This window comes from Salmo salar, chromosome ssa20 (genome assembly GCF_905237065.1).
Source record: "Salmo salar chromosome ssa20, Ssal_v3.1, whole genome shotgun sequence".
Taxonomy (NCBI): Eukaryota; Metazoa; Chordata; class Actinopteri; order Salmoniformes; family Salmonidae; genus Salmo; species Salmo salar.
In genome coordinates, this window is record NC_059461.1 from 71,445,189 (window position 1) to 71,461,702 (window position 16,514).

General features: G+C 44.3%; 2 protein-coding genes across 11 annotated transcripts in view; one reads left to right on the top strand and one right to left on the bottom strand.

Annotated features, from left to right (window-relative positions):
* LOC106581254 (neurofibromin) overlaps positions 1-16,514 on the top strand; it is a 104,245-nt gene that overhangs the window by 64,777 nt on the left and 22,954 nt on the right. For 9 of the 10 annotated variants that reach the window (XR_001323054.2, XM_014163191.2, XM_014163189.2 and 6 more), the window contains 7 exons: positions 8,319-8,751; positions 11,012-11,352; positions 11,564-11,766; positions 12,921-13,114; positions 13,809-13,949; positions 15,763-16,042; positions 16,278-16,492. Coding sequence is in view for 8 of the 10 variants with exons in the window: in XM_014163191.2 (XP_014018666.1) it covers positions 8,319-8,751; positions 11,012-11,352; positions 11,564-11,766; positions 12,921-13,114; positions 13,809-13,949; positions 15,763-16,042; positions 16,278-16,492 (1,807 nt within the window). In the remaining 2 variants the exon portion in view is untranslated. Of the gene's footprint in view, positions 1-8,318; positions 8,752-11,011; positions 11,353-11,563; positions 11,767-12,920; positions 13,115-13,808; positions 13,950-15,762; positions 16,043-16,248; positions 16,493-16,514 lie in introns of all 10 variants that reach the window. The other variant, XR_006761013.1, reaches the window with a different exon arrangement.
* On the bottom strand, positions 4,375-15,159 carry LOC106581262 (uncharacterized). The gene is made up of 3 exons (XM_014163212.2): positions 14,979-15,159; positions 7,253-7,500; positions 4,375-6,328 (listed from the first exon to the last, which is right to left on the bottom strand). The coding sequence occupies exon 3, from the start codon at positions 6,314-6,316 to the stop codon at positions 5,702-5,704; it is 615 nt and encodes a 204-aa protein (XP_014018687.1). The 5' UTR covers positions 6,317-6,328; positions 7,253-7,500; positions 14,979-15,159; the 3' UTR covers positions 4,375-5,701.

Consider the following 16,514-nt stretch of genomic DNA (forward strand, 5'->3'; position numbering starts at 1 on the left):
AATGACCCCAAGCATACTTCCAATGTTGTGGCAAAATAGCTTAAGGACAACAAAGTCAAGGTGTTGGAGTGGCCATGACAAAGCCATGACCTCAATCCTACACTAAATGTGTGTGCCGAACTGAAAAAGAGTGTGCGAGCAAGGAGGCCTACAAACCTGACTCAGTTACACCAGCTCTGTCAGGAGGAATGGGCCAAAATTCACCCAACATTTTGTGGGAAGCTTGTGGAAGTCTACCCAAAACGTTTGACCCAAGTTAAACAATTTAAAGGCAATGCTACCAAATACTAATTGAGTGCATGTAAACTTCTGACCCACTGGGAATGTGATGAAAGAAATATAGCTGAAATAAATCATTCTCTCTACTATTATTCTGACATTTCTCATTCTTATAATAAAGTGGTGATCCTAACTGACCTAAGACAGGGAATTTTTACTAGGATTAAATGTAAAAAATTGTGAAACTGAGTTTAAATGTATTTGGCTAAGGTGTATGTAAACTTCCGACTTGAACTGTATGTGTATGTATTTATAAGTATTCAGACCCATTACAGGCAGTGATTACAGACTCAAATCTTCTTTGGTATGAAGCTTCAAGCTTGGCACACCTGTATTTGGGGAGATTCTCCCATTCATCTCTGCAGATCCTCTCAAGCTCTGTCAGGTTGGATGGGGAGTGTCGCTGCATAGCTTTTTTCAGGTCTCTCCAGAGATGCTTGATCGGGTTCATGTCCAAGCTCTGGCTGGGCCGCTCACAGACATTCATAGACTTGTCCCGAACCCACTCCTGCGTTGTCTTGGCTGTGTGCTTAGGGTCGTTGTGCTGTTGGAAGGTGAACCTTCACCCCAGTCTGAAGTCCTGAGCACTCTGGAGCAGGTTTTCATCAAGGATCTCTCTTTACTTTGCTCCATCTTTCCCTCGATCCTGACTAGTCTCTCAGTCCCTGCCGCTGAAAAACATCCCCAAGGAATGATGCTGCCACCGCCGTGCTTCACGGTCAGGATGGTGCCAGGTTTCCTCCAGGCGTGATGCTTGGCATTCTGGCCAAAGAGTTCAATCTGGGTTTCATCAGACCAGAGAATCTTGTTTCTCATGGTCTAAGAGTCTTGAGGTGCCTTTTGGCAAACTCCAAGTGGGCTGTCGTGCCTTACTGAGTGGCTTCCATCTAGCCACATTACCATAAAGACCTAATTGGTGAAGTGCTGCAGAGGTTGTTGTCCTTCTGGAATGTTCTCCCATCTCCACGGAGGAACTCTGGCGCTCTGTCAGAGTGACCATCGGGATCAGCGTGACCTTCGGGTTCTTGGTCACCTCCCTGACCAAGGCCCTTCTCCCCCACTTGCTCAGTGTGGTCGGGCGGCCAGCTCTAGTAAGAGTCTTGGTGGTTCCAAACTTCTTCCATTTAAGAATAGGGACCTTCAATGCTGCAGAAATGTTTTGGTACCCATCCCCAGATCTGTGCCTCATCACAATCCTGTCTCTGAGCTCTACGTACAATTCCTTCGACCCCCATGGCTTGGTTTTTGCTCTGACATGCACTGTCAACTGTGGGACCTTTATATAGACGGGTGTGTGCCTTTCCAAATCATGTCCAATCAATTGAATTTATCACTCCAATTAAGTTGTTGAAACATCTCAAGAATGATCAAAGGACACAGGATCTACCTGAGCTCAATTTCCAATGTCATAGCAAAGGGTCTGAATATTTACGTAAATAAGGTATTTCCTTTTTAATCTTTTTATTTTTATATATTTGCAAACATTTCTAAAAATCTGTTTTTGCCTTGTCATTATGGGGTATTGTGTGTAGATTGATGAGGGAAACATTGTATTTTATCAATTTTAGAATTAGGGTGTAATGTAACAAAATGTGGAAAAGGGAAGGGGTCTGAATATTTTCCAAATGCACTGTAGTTTGTTTCAGACGGTACTGAATGTTGTGGCCTGGGAAGTTTCTGTTGAATAAATAGTTACCTATCACTCCTGCAATGATGGTGTGAAAGTAGTTGGCCACCTTGTTATCTTGCTGCTGAAGCATGTTACATGGGAAATTGTTCAGTTGTCGCTACCAGTCATTCAGTTCAATTATACAGTTGTGTTTGTTTGGTGTCTTTGTGCTATTGGTTTAAAACTTTAAACGAAGTAATAAATAAAACCAAACACAGCATGTTTCTCAGCGGTCCAAATTAAAGGTTCAAGACGTAGTGTCAAAGACGAGCGGTGGTTCGTACAGTGTTTATTTTGAGTTGAATTGTTGAACATGTCTTTCTGTGTAGATTGTGGTTGATGCTTCAGTTTTGCTCTCCTTTTTTTCACATGCCAACAATATAAAGTCCACATTTTTCTTATCGTGTGCTCAGGTTTATATACTGAGTGTACAAAACATTAAGGACACCTGCTCTTTCCATCACATACAGTTCCTTCAGAAAGTATTCATACCTCTTGACTTATTCTAGATTTTGTTTTGTTACAGCCATACATTTCTAAGAGCTTTGCACACCTGGATTGTACAATATTTGCCCATTTTTTTTCTTTTAAAAATTGTTTTACAATTTTGAAATGCTCTGTCAAATTGGTTGTTGATCATTATATGACAACCGTTTCCAAGTCTTGCCATAGATTTTCTAGCAGATATAAGTTAGAACTAAGAACGGCCACTCAGGAATATTCAGTGTTCTTGGTTAGCAACTGCAATGTAGATTTGACCTCGTTTTAGATTATTGTATTTTTGTCCTGCTGAGAGGTGAATTCATCTCCCAGTGTCTGGTGGAAAGCAGACTGAATCAGGTTTTCCTCTAGGATTTTACCGGTGCTTAGCTACATTCCGTTGCTTTTTTGTCCTGAAAACCTCCTCAGTCCTTAACAATTACAAGCATACCCATAACATGATGCAGCCACCACTGTGCTTGAAAATCTGGAGAGTGGTATTCAGTAATGTATTGGATTTGCCCCAAACATTTTGTATTTAGAATAAAAAGTAATTGCTTTGCTTCATTTTTTGCAGTATTACTTTAGTGGCTTGTTGCATACAGGATGCATGTTTTTGAATATTTTTATTTTGTACAGGCTTCCTTCTTTTCACTCTGCCAATAAGGTTAATATTGTGGAGTAACTACAATGTTGTTGATCCATCCTCAGTTTTCTCCTATCATAGCCATTAAACTCTAACTGTTTTAAAGTCACCATTGGCCTCATGGTAAAATCCTTGAACACTTTCCTTCCTCTCCGGCAACTGAGTTAGGAAGGACGCCTGTATCTTTGTAGTGACTGGGTGTATTGATTCACCATCCAAAGCCTAATTAATAAACTCATTTTCAAATGTTTAACCCATGTACCAATAGGTACCCTTCTTTGTGAGACATTGTAAAATCTCCCTGGTTTTTGTGGTTGAATCTGTGTTTTAAAATCCACTGCTCGACTGAGGGACCATGCAGATTAATTGAATGTGTGGGGTACAGAGATGAGGTAGTCATTCGAAAATCATGTTAAACACTATTATTGCACAAGGAGTGAGTCCATGCAACTTATAATGTGACTTGTTAAGCAAATTTTTACTCCTGAACCTATTTAAGCTTGCCATAACAAAGGGGTTGAATACTTATTGACTCAAGACATTTCAGCTTTTCACTTTCCTCACACCACTAGGCATGTTCTCTTGATCCTGTGGTACTTCCAGACATGAATCCCTGGAGCTGGAACTCAGCATCTGCATAGTCATTTCGCCATACTTATTGACTCAAGACATTTCAGCTTTTCATTTTTAATTAATTTGTAAAAAAATCTGCAAAAACATTTCCACTTTGACATAATGGGGTGTATTGTGTGTCGGCCAATGACAAAATATCTCAATTGAATCTATTTTAAATTGAAGCTGTAACACAAAATGTGGGAAAAGGAGTATGAAATACTTTCTGAATGCACTGTAGACTGACTAGGTGAATCCAGGTGAAAGCTAGTATCACTTATTGCAATGCATGACTTTACCCTTGGTTCTTCATCAGGTCTTTGTTCTTCAATACAGTTGGTGTCAACATAAAGCATCTTCAGTCAACCTAATCTAGTACACAGATTTTGTTAATATATGAATTAAACAATTGTTTTTTAAAAACTCCCCAAGGGGCTATTTTCCTGATAGACATCCTCTTCTGTAATTGACTATATTAAAACACTTGGTCCTAATAATAATATAACCTATTAAACTAGTGCCAGGATATTTGTTTACAGTAATGGAATCATTTCTCATCTATTTCACTGCTGTCCTTGTACTCATGCAACCTCCTGTATTTGTGGTCCACCGTTTCTGAAGCTGTTGTCTAAACACTTGTGTTCTTACTCCATCAATTCAAAACAAGAATGCCATTCATTCACACATGTTCACAAAACTGCCATTTATTTGGGTTGTGGCATTTAAACAAATATTGTAATTTTACAGAAAAGAGAAAAGAAGTTAGACTTAGTAGAGAGGAGTGGAAACAAAAGAGTTAGGAGTTCTGTGACTGGACTGCTTGACTGACACGTGAAGGTTGAGGGGGAGACTTATTAATTCAACAAGTAGGCTTGGCAGGCCCAATGCCGTCTCTGTGCCCAGCCAAGGATGGCACCAAGATGTTCAAAGTCTACCCTTGGTATAGTATTTGTGCATGGAATCACTTCAGATGAAAGGAAGGAAGTTCACATCAAGTTGGTGGAAAGTAATAATTCTAACTGATCTCACATCTGATGAGCAAGCATGTTGGCATATTTGAGTGTTTTATTATTATATATTTTTTAATACAGGTAGACAGGACAGTTAGATTGGACAACATATATTATAAAATGTTTGACATTTAATGTCTTGGGGAGAAGCGACCACATTCAGTTATATATATGGGAGAAAATGTTTGAGTGCTTGTTTGCTGAGAAGGAATCTTTTAGCCAACAGTGTCAATAGAGACGGGGCTTCCATTCTATTACATATTGTAGTTGAGAGTACAACCAGTCCAAAACCAGGTATCTCAATTTGACGCGTGTCCATCTTCAACAAAATATACTTTCTACTTAAGCTTAATACCCTTTTATTACACTTAGTTAATCAAATATTCTCAGTACTACTGCCATTATGTGAAGTTGGAAAAGTGTACTGCGAACATGATCGAATTGGGCAGTTAAGAGCATTGGGCCAGTAACCAAAAGGTCACTGTTTTCAATCCCATAGCCGACTAGGTGACAAATCTGTCTATATGCCCTTGAGCAAGGCACTTTACCCTAGTTGCTCCTGTAAGTCACTCTGGATAAGAGCTTCTGCTAAATGACTCAAATGTAAAATATGTGACCCACCCGTACAAAGATCCTGAACCTTCGTAGTAAGTGTAATTAACTTGGGCAGTTGGCAGTAGTGTGCTGTTTGTAGCACATTATTTCAAACGAATGTCTTGCTGCTCCCAACAGCCTATTCAAATGTTCTCTATGGAAATCAATTTGAGACAAAATCATTCCAAATTACATCAGATTAATGCAGTTTACAAAGCAAATATGTAAAAGCTCCTAAAATTGATTACATATAGCTGGAGTACTTATAAAAAAGAACAAATACTCTTTGTTTTGACTTGAGGCACAAGACTGGAGCTGATCTGGCCTGTTTATCTATGCCTGAGTGAAGTTCAGCTCCGAGCCAGGCCATGGCTCTCTGAGGCTGGAGAGGGAGTGCATGCAATGCTCTACTCACACCACTAGGGGCATGTTCTCTAGATCCTGGGGGATTTCCAGACACAAATCCCTGGAGCTGGAACTCTGCATCTGCATGGCCATTTCGCCAGTTGTTCCCACATCCCCCATTTGGCCCCTGACCCCTTCTGCCTGCTCCTCCTCCCTTTCCTCCTTCTCTTCTTCCCCCTGCTCTTCATCCTCTTCTCCATCCACACGGACCTCCTCCAACATGACACTGGTATCGCAGGGCCCCACTATGCCCCTCTCAGAGTGCTCCGTGTCCCAGTAGCCCGCGCCACTCACCAGGTCCACGTTACTGCGGGCAGGGCGAGGGGCACGGGCCTGGCGCCTAAGACTGCACACCTGGGAGGCCAGGACCACAGTAGAGACGAGCAGAACCAGGACCAGGCCCCCGGCGCAGGTCACCACTATGAAGCCCAACTGGGGCTTGATGAGGCAGCCTGTGGTGGCCTCTGTGGGAGAGCTGGAGGTGTTTTCCTCTTGGGTAATGGAGGTTATGTCAGTTGGATATATGGCATTAGTGGTCTGAGGCTGAGTAATGCTGGTGTGTGAAGCTTGTCCAATCAGAAGGAAGAAGAGAAGATGGAGAGATATTCTGGAGCCTTCCATTCTTCAGTTTCTCTGAAATGGTAGGATAGGAAGAGAATAGCTTCTGTTGTTCATGCCAGCAAACAGTCTCTGTATTGTGACATTTTGTTAATGTTTGAATATAGTTCTAGAAATTGTGAGTTACGTGCTTGGGGTCTGCAGAGTTATTGCAGGGTGTCGTTTTTTTTTTGGGGGGGGTTTACAGTAGGAAAGAGGAGAATATCTTCTTTCTAATAACTTTTTCTCAACTCCTAATATTGAGCAAATGACACTCATTGGAGTCTGACAAAGGCTTTGAAAAAGCACCCGCGAGTACCAGTAGCGGCAAGAGCCGCTGGCTGCTGGTAGGCTTTCTTGACTTGGACATTTTTGCCAACACATGGCTAACCTTTGTTTAACCAGATAAGCAGCTGCTATCAGCGAAAATGTGTTTGGAGTTACCTTTCTAGCAATAGGCTATGTTATAGTTTACATTTTCTCTTCCAATTATAATGTGGGGAGGTCAAAATAATGGAAAACTGTCTAGCAAATCTATGAATTTAAAAAAAGATTACTTCTCCCTGCCATTATCATTCACCTGATAAAACAAGATGTGATTTATAAAAATAAAAAAATCTAACTAGCCCAGTTAAGTCTTTCACTCACTGTCACAGTACAATTTACTCAAAATGAATGAATCAGTCAATATGTTACTGAAGTAGACCGATACACTTGCTTTACCATAAATAATAACTTATAGCAAGTTAGTTCTATGCAATACCTTTCAGGAAGGTGATACAATAAATACATGTCAGAATAAGCTAGATGTCTTTTAGTAAAACATTTTACAAATCATGGTTTTGTCGTTTTCATTGCGATGTCCACTAAAATAAACAATCTTACCACAAAAACACATCTATTTAGTCATTCCTTTTTTTTTATACAATGTATGTTGGAGATTGTATGGGCATCTCTTACCTGGGCAAGGGCACAGCCTTAGAGCGCTTGTGTGTGAGAGAGAGAGCGAGAGTGGCAAGGTTAACTGGACTAGGAAGATGTCAGTATAAGGAGCGGGCGGGCGTGTGTGTCTGTCAGAGGAAGCACCTGCTGCGACCCAAGCCTCTTGAGATGCACACACTTCCTATCGCCCCTCGGGTCTTTTTCTGACTTAGTTATTTCTAGGCTCCTTGGACCTCCACCGCTACAGCATACAGATGTCTCGCATGCTGCAAGAGGAAAGAGACAGAGAAGGGTGTATGTAAAGTAGTTTAGGTTTACAATTCAGTCCGAGGCTACCAGTAAATGACACTAATAATACTGCTGTTGATTTACGTTTTTGTTGTTATTTTGACATGGTTATGCTGAGACCAAGAAGAGCCTGTAACAACAAAAACGTTGTCTATGAAGTTGCTTTCAGAATGAGATGAATTTCAATTTTTTCCTGTATGACTCCACCGTCAGACTGTTCTCTCTAAATTAAAGAGACCAGAAAATACCAGTGTCTTTTTGGATAATTAAACCGGTAAAGGTCTTTCTTTTTAGAGGTTGACCTGGCTTACAGAGAAGTGCACTTTCTACCTCCTCTTCCATCAGACCTATCCTTAACTTCTACCACCACCTCTTCCATCAGACCTATCCTTAACATCTACCACCTCCTCTTCCATCAGACCTATCCTTAACTTCTACTACCACCTCTTCTTCCATCAGACCTATCCTTAACTTCTACCACCACCTCTTCCATCAGACCTATCCTTAACATCTACCACCTCCTCTTCCATCAGACCTATCCTTAACTTCTACCACCACCTCTTCCATCAGACCTATCCTCAACATCTACCACCTCCTCTTCCATCAGACCTATCCTTAACTTCTACCACCACCTCTTCTTCCATCAGACCTATCCTTAACTTCTACCACCACCTCTTCCATCAGACCTATCCTTAACTTCTACCACCACCTCTTCCATCAGACCTATCCTTAACTTCTACCACCACCTCTTCCATCAGACCTATCCTGAACTTCTCTTTCCCTTCTCTTCCCGCAGGTTTAAGACAGGCCAGATCAACGGAGACCTTCTAATCTACCATGTGCTGCTGACCCTGAAGCCTTACTACGCCAAGCCCTACGATATTATAGTGGACCTGACCCACGTGGGTCCCAGCAACCGCTTCAAGACAGACTTCTTGTCCAAGTGGTTTGTGGTGTTCCCGGGCTTCGCATACAAGAACGTGGTGGTGGTCTACGTGTACAACTGCAACACGTGGGTGAGGGAGTACACCAAGTACCACGAGAGGCTGCTGACAGGCCTGAAGGGCAGCAAGCGGGTGCAGTTCATCGACTCGCCGGCACGGTTGGCGGAGCACGTAGAGGCAGAGCAGCAGAAACTCCCCGCAGCCACGCTTGCCCTGGAAGAGGACCTCAAGGTGTTTCACAACGCCCTCAAACTGGCCCACAAGGACACCAAGGTCTCCATCAAGGTCAGTAGCACAGTGGTCCGTGTGTAACCCTAGCATTAACCCTAACTTTCAAACTGGCCTACAGGGACAACAAGGTATGGGGAACTGGGTTGTATGAAGGGCAGGTGGGAACATGGAGAATTGTTTACTCAAAGGTCCAATGGAGCTGGGTTTTTTTTTTATCTCTATCAAATCATTTCTGGGTAACAATTGTGGAACCTTACTGTGATTGTTTTAAATTAAAAGGGTCAAAAAGGGCCTCCCGAGTGGCACAGCTGTCTAAGGCACTGCTTGAAGCGTCACTACACAGGCTGTGAGACCCATGAGGCGGCGCACAATTGGCCGAGCGTCGTCCGGGTTAGGGGAGGGTTTGGCTGACCGGGATGTCTTTGTCCCATCGCGCTCTAGCGACTCCTTGTGGCGGGCTAACCACCTGCAAGCTGACTTCGGTCTCCAGTTGTACTGTGTTTCCTCCGACACATTGGTGAGGCTGGCTTCCGGGTTAAGCAAGCAGTTTGTCAAGAAGCAGTGCAGCTTGACAGGGTCGTGTTTCAGAGGATGCATGGCTCTCGACCGTCGCTTCTCCCGAGTCCTTACCGGAGTTGCAGGGATGGGACAAGACTGTAACTACCAATTGGATATCACAAAATTGGGAAGAAAAGGGGTAAAAATGAAATATATATATATATATTGTCAACAAGAAAATCTTAGCGAAGGGCAAGTTCTCAGCATTCATTTTGATAGAACTGTCTGGGAGTGGTCCAAGTGGGCAGGGGAAAACAACTGAAATGATGCTGTTATTGTCAGAGTTTTGGAACTCCTGTTTTGTTTTGGAACTAATTTACAGCATGGTAAGGTCACATCTCCATCGCACCAAAACAGGCTGAAATTTCAGGTAGTCTTACATTAAAAAGGCCTCATTTTCACATTCCAACCTCAGTGTAGAAATATAAATATTTATATAAACTCAGCAAAAAAAGAAACGTCCCTTTTTCCGGTCTTTCAAATATAATTTGTAAAAATCCAAATTACTTCTGTGGCAGACCATGTGTAACAACACCTGCACAGGATTGGTACATCCGAACATCATACCTGCGGAACAGGTACAGGATGGCAACAACAACTGCATGATTTACGCCAGGAACGCACAATCCCTCCATCAGTGCTCAGACTGTCCGCAATAGTCTGAGAGAGACTGGACTGAGGGCTTGTTGGCCTGTTGTAAGGCAGGTCCTCACCAGACATCACCGGCAACAACGTCGCCTATGGGCACAAACCCACCATTGCTGGACCAGACAGGACTGGCAAAAAGTGCTCTTCACTGACGAGTCGCGGTTTTGTCTCACCAGGGGGGATGTTCGGATTCGTGTTTATTGTCGAAGGAATGAGCGTTACACCGAGGCCTGTACTCTGGAGCGGGATCGATTTGGAGGTGGAGGGTCCGTCATGGTCTGGGGCGGTGCGTCACAGCATCATCGGACTGAGCTTGTTGTCATTGCAGGCAATCTCAACGCTGTGCGTTACAGGGAAGACATCCTCCTCCCTCATGGGGTACCCTTCCTGCAGGCTCATCCTGACATGACCCTCCAGCATGACAATGCCACCAGCCATACTCCTCGTTCTGTGCATGATTCACTGCAAGACAGGAATGTCAGTGTTCTGCCATGGCCAGCAAAGAGCCCGGATCTCAATCCCATTGAGCACGTCTGGGACCTGTTGGATCGGAGGGTGAGGGCTAGAGCCATTCCCCACAGAAATGTCCGGGAACTTGCAGGTGCCTTGGTGGAAGAGTGGGGTAACATCTCACAGCAAGGACTGGCAAATCTGGTGCAGTCCATCTGGAGGAGATGCAATGCAGTGTGGCCACCAGCTGCATTGACTGTTACTTTTGATTTAGACCCCCCATTTGTTCAGGGACACATTATTCCATTTCTGTTAGTCACATGTCTGGGGAACGTGTTCAGTTTACGTCTCAGTTGTTGAATCTTATGATCATACAAATATTTACACATGTTAAGTTTGCCGAAAATAAACGCAGTTGACTGTGAGGACGTTTCTTTTTTTTGCTGAGTTTATATATAACACAGGAAAATCACGTTTTTTACTTCTCTGGGCCTCAATCAATTATATAGATTAGTTTGTTGCCAAAGGGAAAGTAGAAGGTTGAATTGATTGGCTGTTGAGTCCTGCTTTGTGTAGCAACATGAGACAGGTGGTCTGTGTTGTCATTGTTGACATGTACACACTTTTATCTCAACAACAACCCTCCCTATTATCGCAGGTGGGCTCCACGGCCGTCCAGGTGACATCAGCAGAGCGTACCCGTGTCCTGGGTCAGTCCGTGTTCCTCAATGATGTGTACTATGCCTCTGAAATCGAGGAGATCTGCCTGGTGGACGAGACCCAGTTCACCCTGACCATGGCCAACCAGGGCACACCCCTCACCTTCATGCACCAGGAGTGTGATGCCATCGTCCAGTCCATCATCCACATCAGGACGCGCTGGGAGCTGTCACAGCCAGACTCCATCCCCCAGCACACCAAGATCAGGCCCAAAGATGTGCCGGGTACCCTGCTGAACCTCGCCCTACTCAACCTGGGCAGCTCCGACCCCAGCCTCAGGTCAGACATTCAACATGGCTAAACACTATAGCTTCTAGTGAATTCTGGGAAATGTAGTCCCATGGATATCTCGGGGGGGTCAATCAGAACAGGTCTTGGTGTAGCGTGATCTCTTAAATATGAGCAGTAGCTAAATACAACAATTGATTTACAACTTCTTCAACCAACTTCCTGATTGGAAATGGAATATAGCTAACTGTCCCCTCTACAGGTCTGCAGCCTACAACCTGCTGTGTGCCTTAACCTGCACCTTCAACCTGAAGATTGAGGGCCAGCTGCTGGAGACCTCAGGCCTGTGTATCCCTGCCAACAACACCCTCTTCATAGTCTCCATCAGCAAGACGCTGGCCGCCAACGAACCACACCTCACCCTGGAGTTCCTGGAGGAGTGCATCTCCGGCTTCAGCAAGTCTAGTGAGTCTAGAACATGAATACACAGAAACACACATACTCACAAATGCTTTGACTGAAATTCATTCCAAAAGATGCCCTCTCACTCTTTCTCACTTTTCTCAGTCAAACCCACTCGCCCACTTTCTCTTTTACAGACTGAAACTCTTACTTACTCTCAACACACAAATGCATTTGTGGGGGACCTGTTTGATTGCCTTATCCATCAGTGTGCATTGAGCCATGGCTCTGGAGCTCTCAGTGTGGGTGTCATTCATCCACACGCCAACCTCTGTTCCTCAACACTGTAGCAACAACAGAGGAGCTGGTGTTATCCAACCTCTGTTCCTCAACACTGTAGCAACAACAGAGGAGCTGGTGTTATCCAACCTCTGTTCCTCAACGCTGTAGCAACAACAGAGGAGCTGGTGTTATCCAACCTCTGTTCCTCAACACTGTAGCAACAACAGAGGAGCTGGTGTTATCCAGCCTCTGTTCCTCAACACTGTAGCAACAACAGAGGAGCTGGTGTTATCCAGCCTCTGTTCCTCAACGCTGTAGCAACAACAGAGGAGCTGGTGTTATCCAACCTCTGTTCCTCAACACTGTAGCAACAACAGAGGAGCTGGTGTTATCCAACCTCTGTTCCTCAACGCTGTAGCAACAACAGAGGAGCTGGTGTTATCCAACCTCTGTTCCTCAACGCTGTAGCAACAACAGAGGAGCTGGTGTTATCCAACCTCTGTTCCTCAACACTGTAGCAACAACAGAGGAGCTGGTGTTATCCAACCTCTGTTCCTCAACACTGTAGCAACAACAGAGGAGCTGGTGTTATCCAGCCTCTGTTCCTCAACGCTGTAGCAACAACAGAGGAGCTGGTGTTATCCAACCTCTGTTCCTCAACACTGTAGCAACAACAGAGGAGCTGGTGTTATCCAACCTCTGTTCCTCAACGCTGTAGCAACAACAGAGGAGCTAGTGTTATCCAACCTCTGTTCCTCAACGCTGTAGCAACAACAGAGGAGCTGGTGTTATCCAACCTCTGTTCCTCAACACTGTAGCAACAACAGAGGAGCTGGTGTTATCCAACCTCTGTTCCTCAACACTGTAGCAACAACAGAGGAGCTGGTGTTATCCAACCTCTAAGTGTGTGTGTGTGTGTGTGTGTGTGTGTGTAGGTATTGAGCTGAAACACCTGTGTCTGGAGTACATGACCCCCTGGCTGCTCAACCTGGTGAGGTTCTGTAAGCACAACGACGACGCCAAGCGCCAGCGGGTCAGCGCCATCTTGGATAAGCTCATCACCATGACCATCAACGAGAAGCAAATGTACCCCTCTATACAGGCCAAGATCTGGGGCAGCCTCGGCCAGGTGAGAGTCACCACACACACACTTTCGCTCTCAAACACTCACGTATGCATACACACCAGTTGTTTGACTCTTAGTTACATTTTAGTCAAACACTCTTATCTTAGAGGGCATATGTTTGCTTAATGTACTGTTAAATGTCTCCAAGCTCAATAACAACTGCCCATGTTGGCTTTCTCAGAAATGTAGGCTGACAGAGATGGGAGGCAGTCAGGTAGAAGATAGGGTGGGATCTTTTACATTTGTATAGGCACAGGGAATGGTTTATGAATCCAACATGCCAAATCACAGCCAGTGTTTGTCAATATAAACATTTTTATTTATATTTTATTATTGAAGGTATCGAAATGACAACTCTGGGGTTGAAAGTGTTCTTCCTAAATATCATTATCTACGTTCTAAAAGTTTCATTGCTTGTCTCAGATGACTGCAATATAGACATCTGAACATAGCTATCTCCATAGATAATAAACAACATGCTGTACACTCATGGTAGTGTCTTTCACACCCAATCTATTTCTTTGACATCTTTTCGGGGTGGTGAACAAGTGAACACTGTGGGGAGAAAGGCAGTTCCTTGTGTCTGATTTTGTGACCTGTCAATTCTACATAATGCATTTATTTCTGAACAGTCCCTTACGTTTAGCCCCACTGAATGCAACCCAGATTGTATATGACCTGTGACCTCTGCCCTCAGATAACGGACCTACTGGACGTGGTGTTGGACAGCTTCATCAAGACCAGCGCTACAGGAGGCCTGGGCTCCATCAAGGCTGAGGTCATGGCTGACACGGCTGTGGCTCTGGCCTCAGGGAACGTCAAACTGGTCTCCAGCAAGGTGGGTATCGACACTTTTAGCTAGTTTATGAGGCTAACACATGCTAACTGGGCGAACAGTTTTCAATGGACAAATGGCTAACAGTTTTTCCTGTCAGTCTCATGTTAACAATGACAGGGTAACATGGATAGGCTAGCGTTCCTGCACTGGGAACAGTCCTCTGTGTTAGTCATGTTAACAATGACAGGGTAACATGGATAGGCTAGTGTTCCTGCACTGGGAACAGTCCTCTGTGTTAGTCATGTTAACAATGACAGGGTAACATGGATAGGCTAGTGTTCCTGCACTGGGAACAGTCCTCTGTGTTAGTCATGTTAACAATGACAGGGTAACATGGATAGGCTAGCGTTCCTGCACTGGGAACAGTCCTCTGTGTTAGTCATGTTAACAATGACAGGGTAACATGGATAGGCTAGTGTTCCTGCACTGGGAACAGTCTTCTGTGTTAGTCATGTTAACAATTACAGGGTAACATGGATAGGCTAGCGTTCCTGCACTGGGAACAGTCCTCTGTGTTAGTCATGTTAACAATGACAGGGTAACATGGATAGGCTAGTGTTCCTGCACTGGGAACAGTCTTCTGTGTTAGTCATGTTAACAATTACAGGGTAACATGGATAGGCTAGTGTTCCTGCACTGGGAACACTCCTCTGTGTTAGTCTCATGCTAACACAACAAGTACTCCCCCGTGTCAAGCCCTGCATCCAAACATGGATGACGTCACTGTCCTTATCCTCAATGAACCCTCTGGTCACTGGCCGCTTTCCTCTCAAAAACTTCACAATGTCACTAACTCAAAGTAAACTTTAGTAAAAAACTGTTAGTATATTAATCACGGCCAAACAGTCCCAAGAGAGATTTTCTAAATCATCATTTTGGATTAAGCAAAGAAATATTCCTGTGTTATCAATATTATTATGCAGACAGTTTTAGTATGATATGAAGATACACTTTGTCCCAGACAACATGTATTCATCAAAAATGTCCTCCAAACAAACAACATTTACATTTAAATTGATTAATACTTACCAATTTAGTTTAGTTACGACTTCTCTCCACTTACATAATCCAAACTGACCGAATCATCAACTCAATGTCCATCATCTGTGAGCTGTTTATCCCAATTCTCCCTCTTACTGAGATAGAAACACACAAACCCTCAGAGCCCAGGCAGACAATAGTAAGCCAGGCCCTCGCTCCTATTAAAGCAGACACTGTAAAGCATGGCAGTGAATGGTCGTCATTGTGAAGATGTTTTGCTAAGGGACAGCAAACACAGTGCTCTTTTAGTTGAAGTATCACAGCACCCATCTTACTCATTTACATCTATTTAAGTGACTAATCAATGACTTTAAGCTTGACATTTGATTAGTAATTTGCAGGGTTTGTGTGTTGTGATTTAGTGGTCTTAATGTACATGTTGTTTGGTTGGCATGGCCCAGCCACTACTGATGTCATGACAGGCCAGCTTTTGGGGACAAAGGGGACTTTGTCTGGTCCCTTGGGCCTATTTGTCACCCGAGGCTTGAGACAATGATGTTTGATTTTACACATCTAATCCCTGCCATCTTCTCTCTGCCTCCTATTATGCCAACATCCAAAAATACATCTGAAGTTTGTTTAGGGATACTGATCGCTTTTAAAAGAAATAATCCAAACAGGTGATTCTCTTGGCAGATATTCATTCTGTTGATGTTAACATCATCAGTAAGCAAAACGTTCTGTCCAAACACCAAGTATATGATGTCATATCACTGACAACCTTTTTTCATACCTCATAATGATTGGTTATCGCCACACACCGTCTGACCAGGTGATTGGCCGGATGTGTAAGATCATCGACAAGACGTGTCTGTCTCCCACGCCCACCCTGGAGCAGCACCTGATGTGGGATGACATCGCCATCCTGGCCCGTTACATGCTGATGTTGTCCTTCAACAACTCTCTGGACGTAGCAGCTCACCTGCCCTACCTGTTCCACGTGGTCACTCTGCTGGTGGCCACCGGCCCCCTGTCCCTCCGCGCCTCCACACACGGCCTGGTCATCAACATAATCCACTCTCTCTGCACCTGCTCCCAGCTCAACTTCAGAGGTGAGGAAGCACACCTTATCTACCCTGCAGTCTATATACCATCTGTAGTTAAACAGCATACCTTCCCTGATCATTAATGTGTAGGGATGCCACTGGGCTGCCTTGCAAGTAATATGGAACTGAGAGACCTAACGTAAACACAGCATGCAGTGAACCATGAAACTGCTTCAATAGAGGTAGATTTGTGTTGTTTTTATTTGCTATAGATATCAGTGTTCAGGGTTTCTCCTTCCAGAGGAGACCAAGCAGGTCCTGAGGCTGAGCCTGACAGAGTTCTCCCTGCCTAAGTTCTACCTGCTGTTCGGCATCAGTAAGGTCAAGTCTGCTGCGGTCATCGCCTTCCGCTCCAGCTACCGCGACCGCTCCTTCTCCCCCGGCTCCTACGAGAGGGAGACCTTCGCCCTCTCCTCCCTGGAGACCGTCACTGAGGCCCTGCTGGAGATCATGGAGGTGAGGGAGACACAGACATTAC

Excerpts from the sequence above, each read along its gene's own strand:
- LOC106581262 (XM_014163212.2), bottom strand. The coding sequence starts at position 6,316 with ATGGAAGGCTCCAGAATATCTCTCCATCTTCTCTTCTTCCTTCTGATT.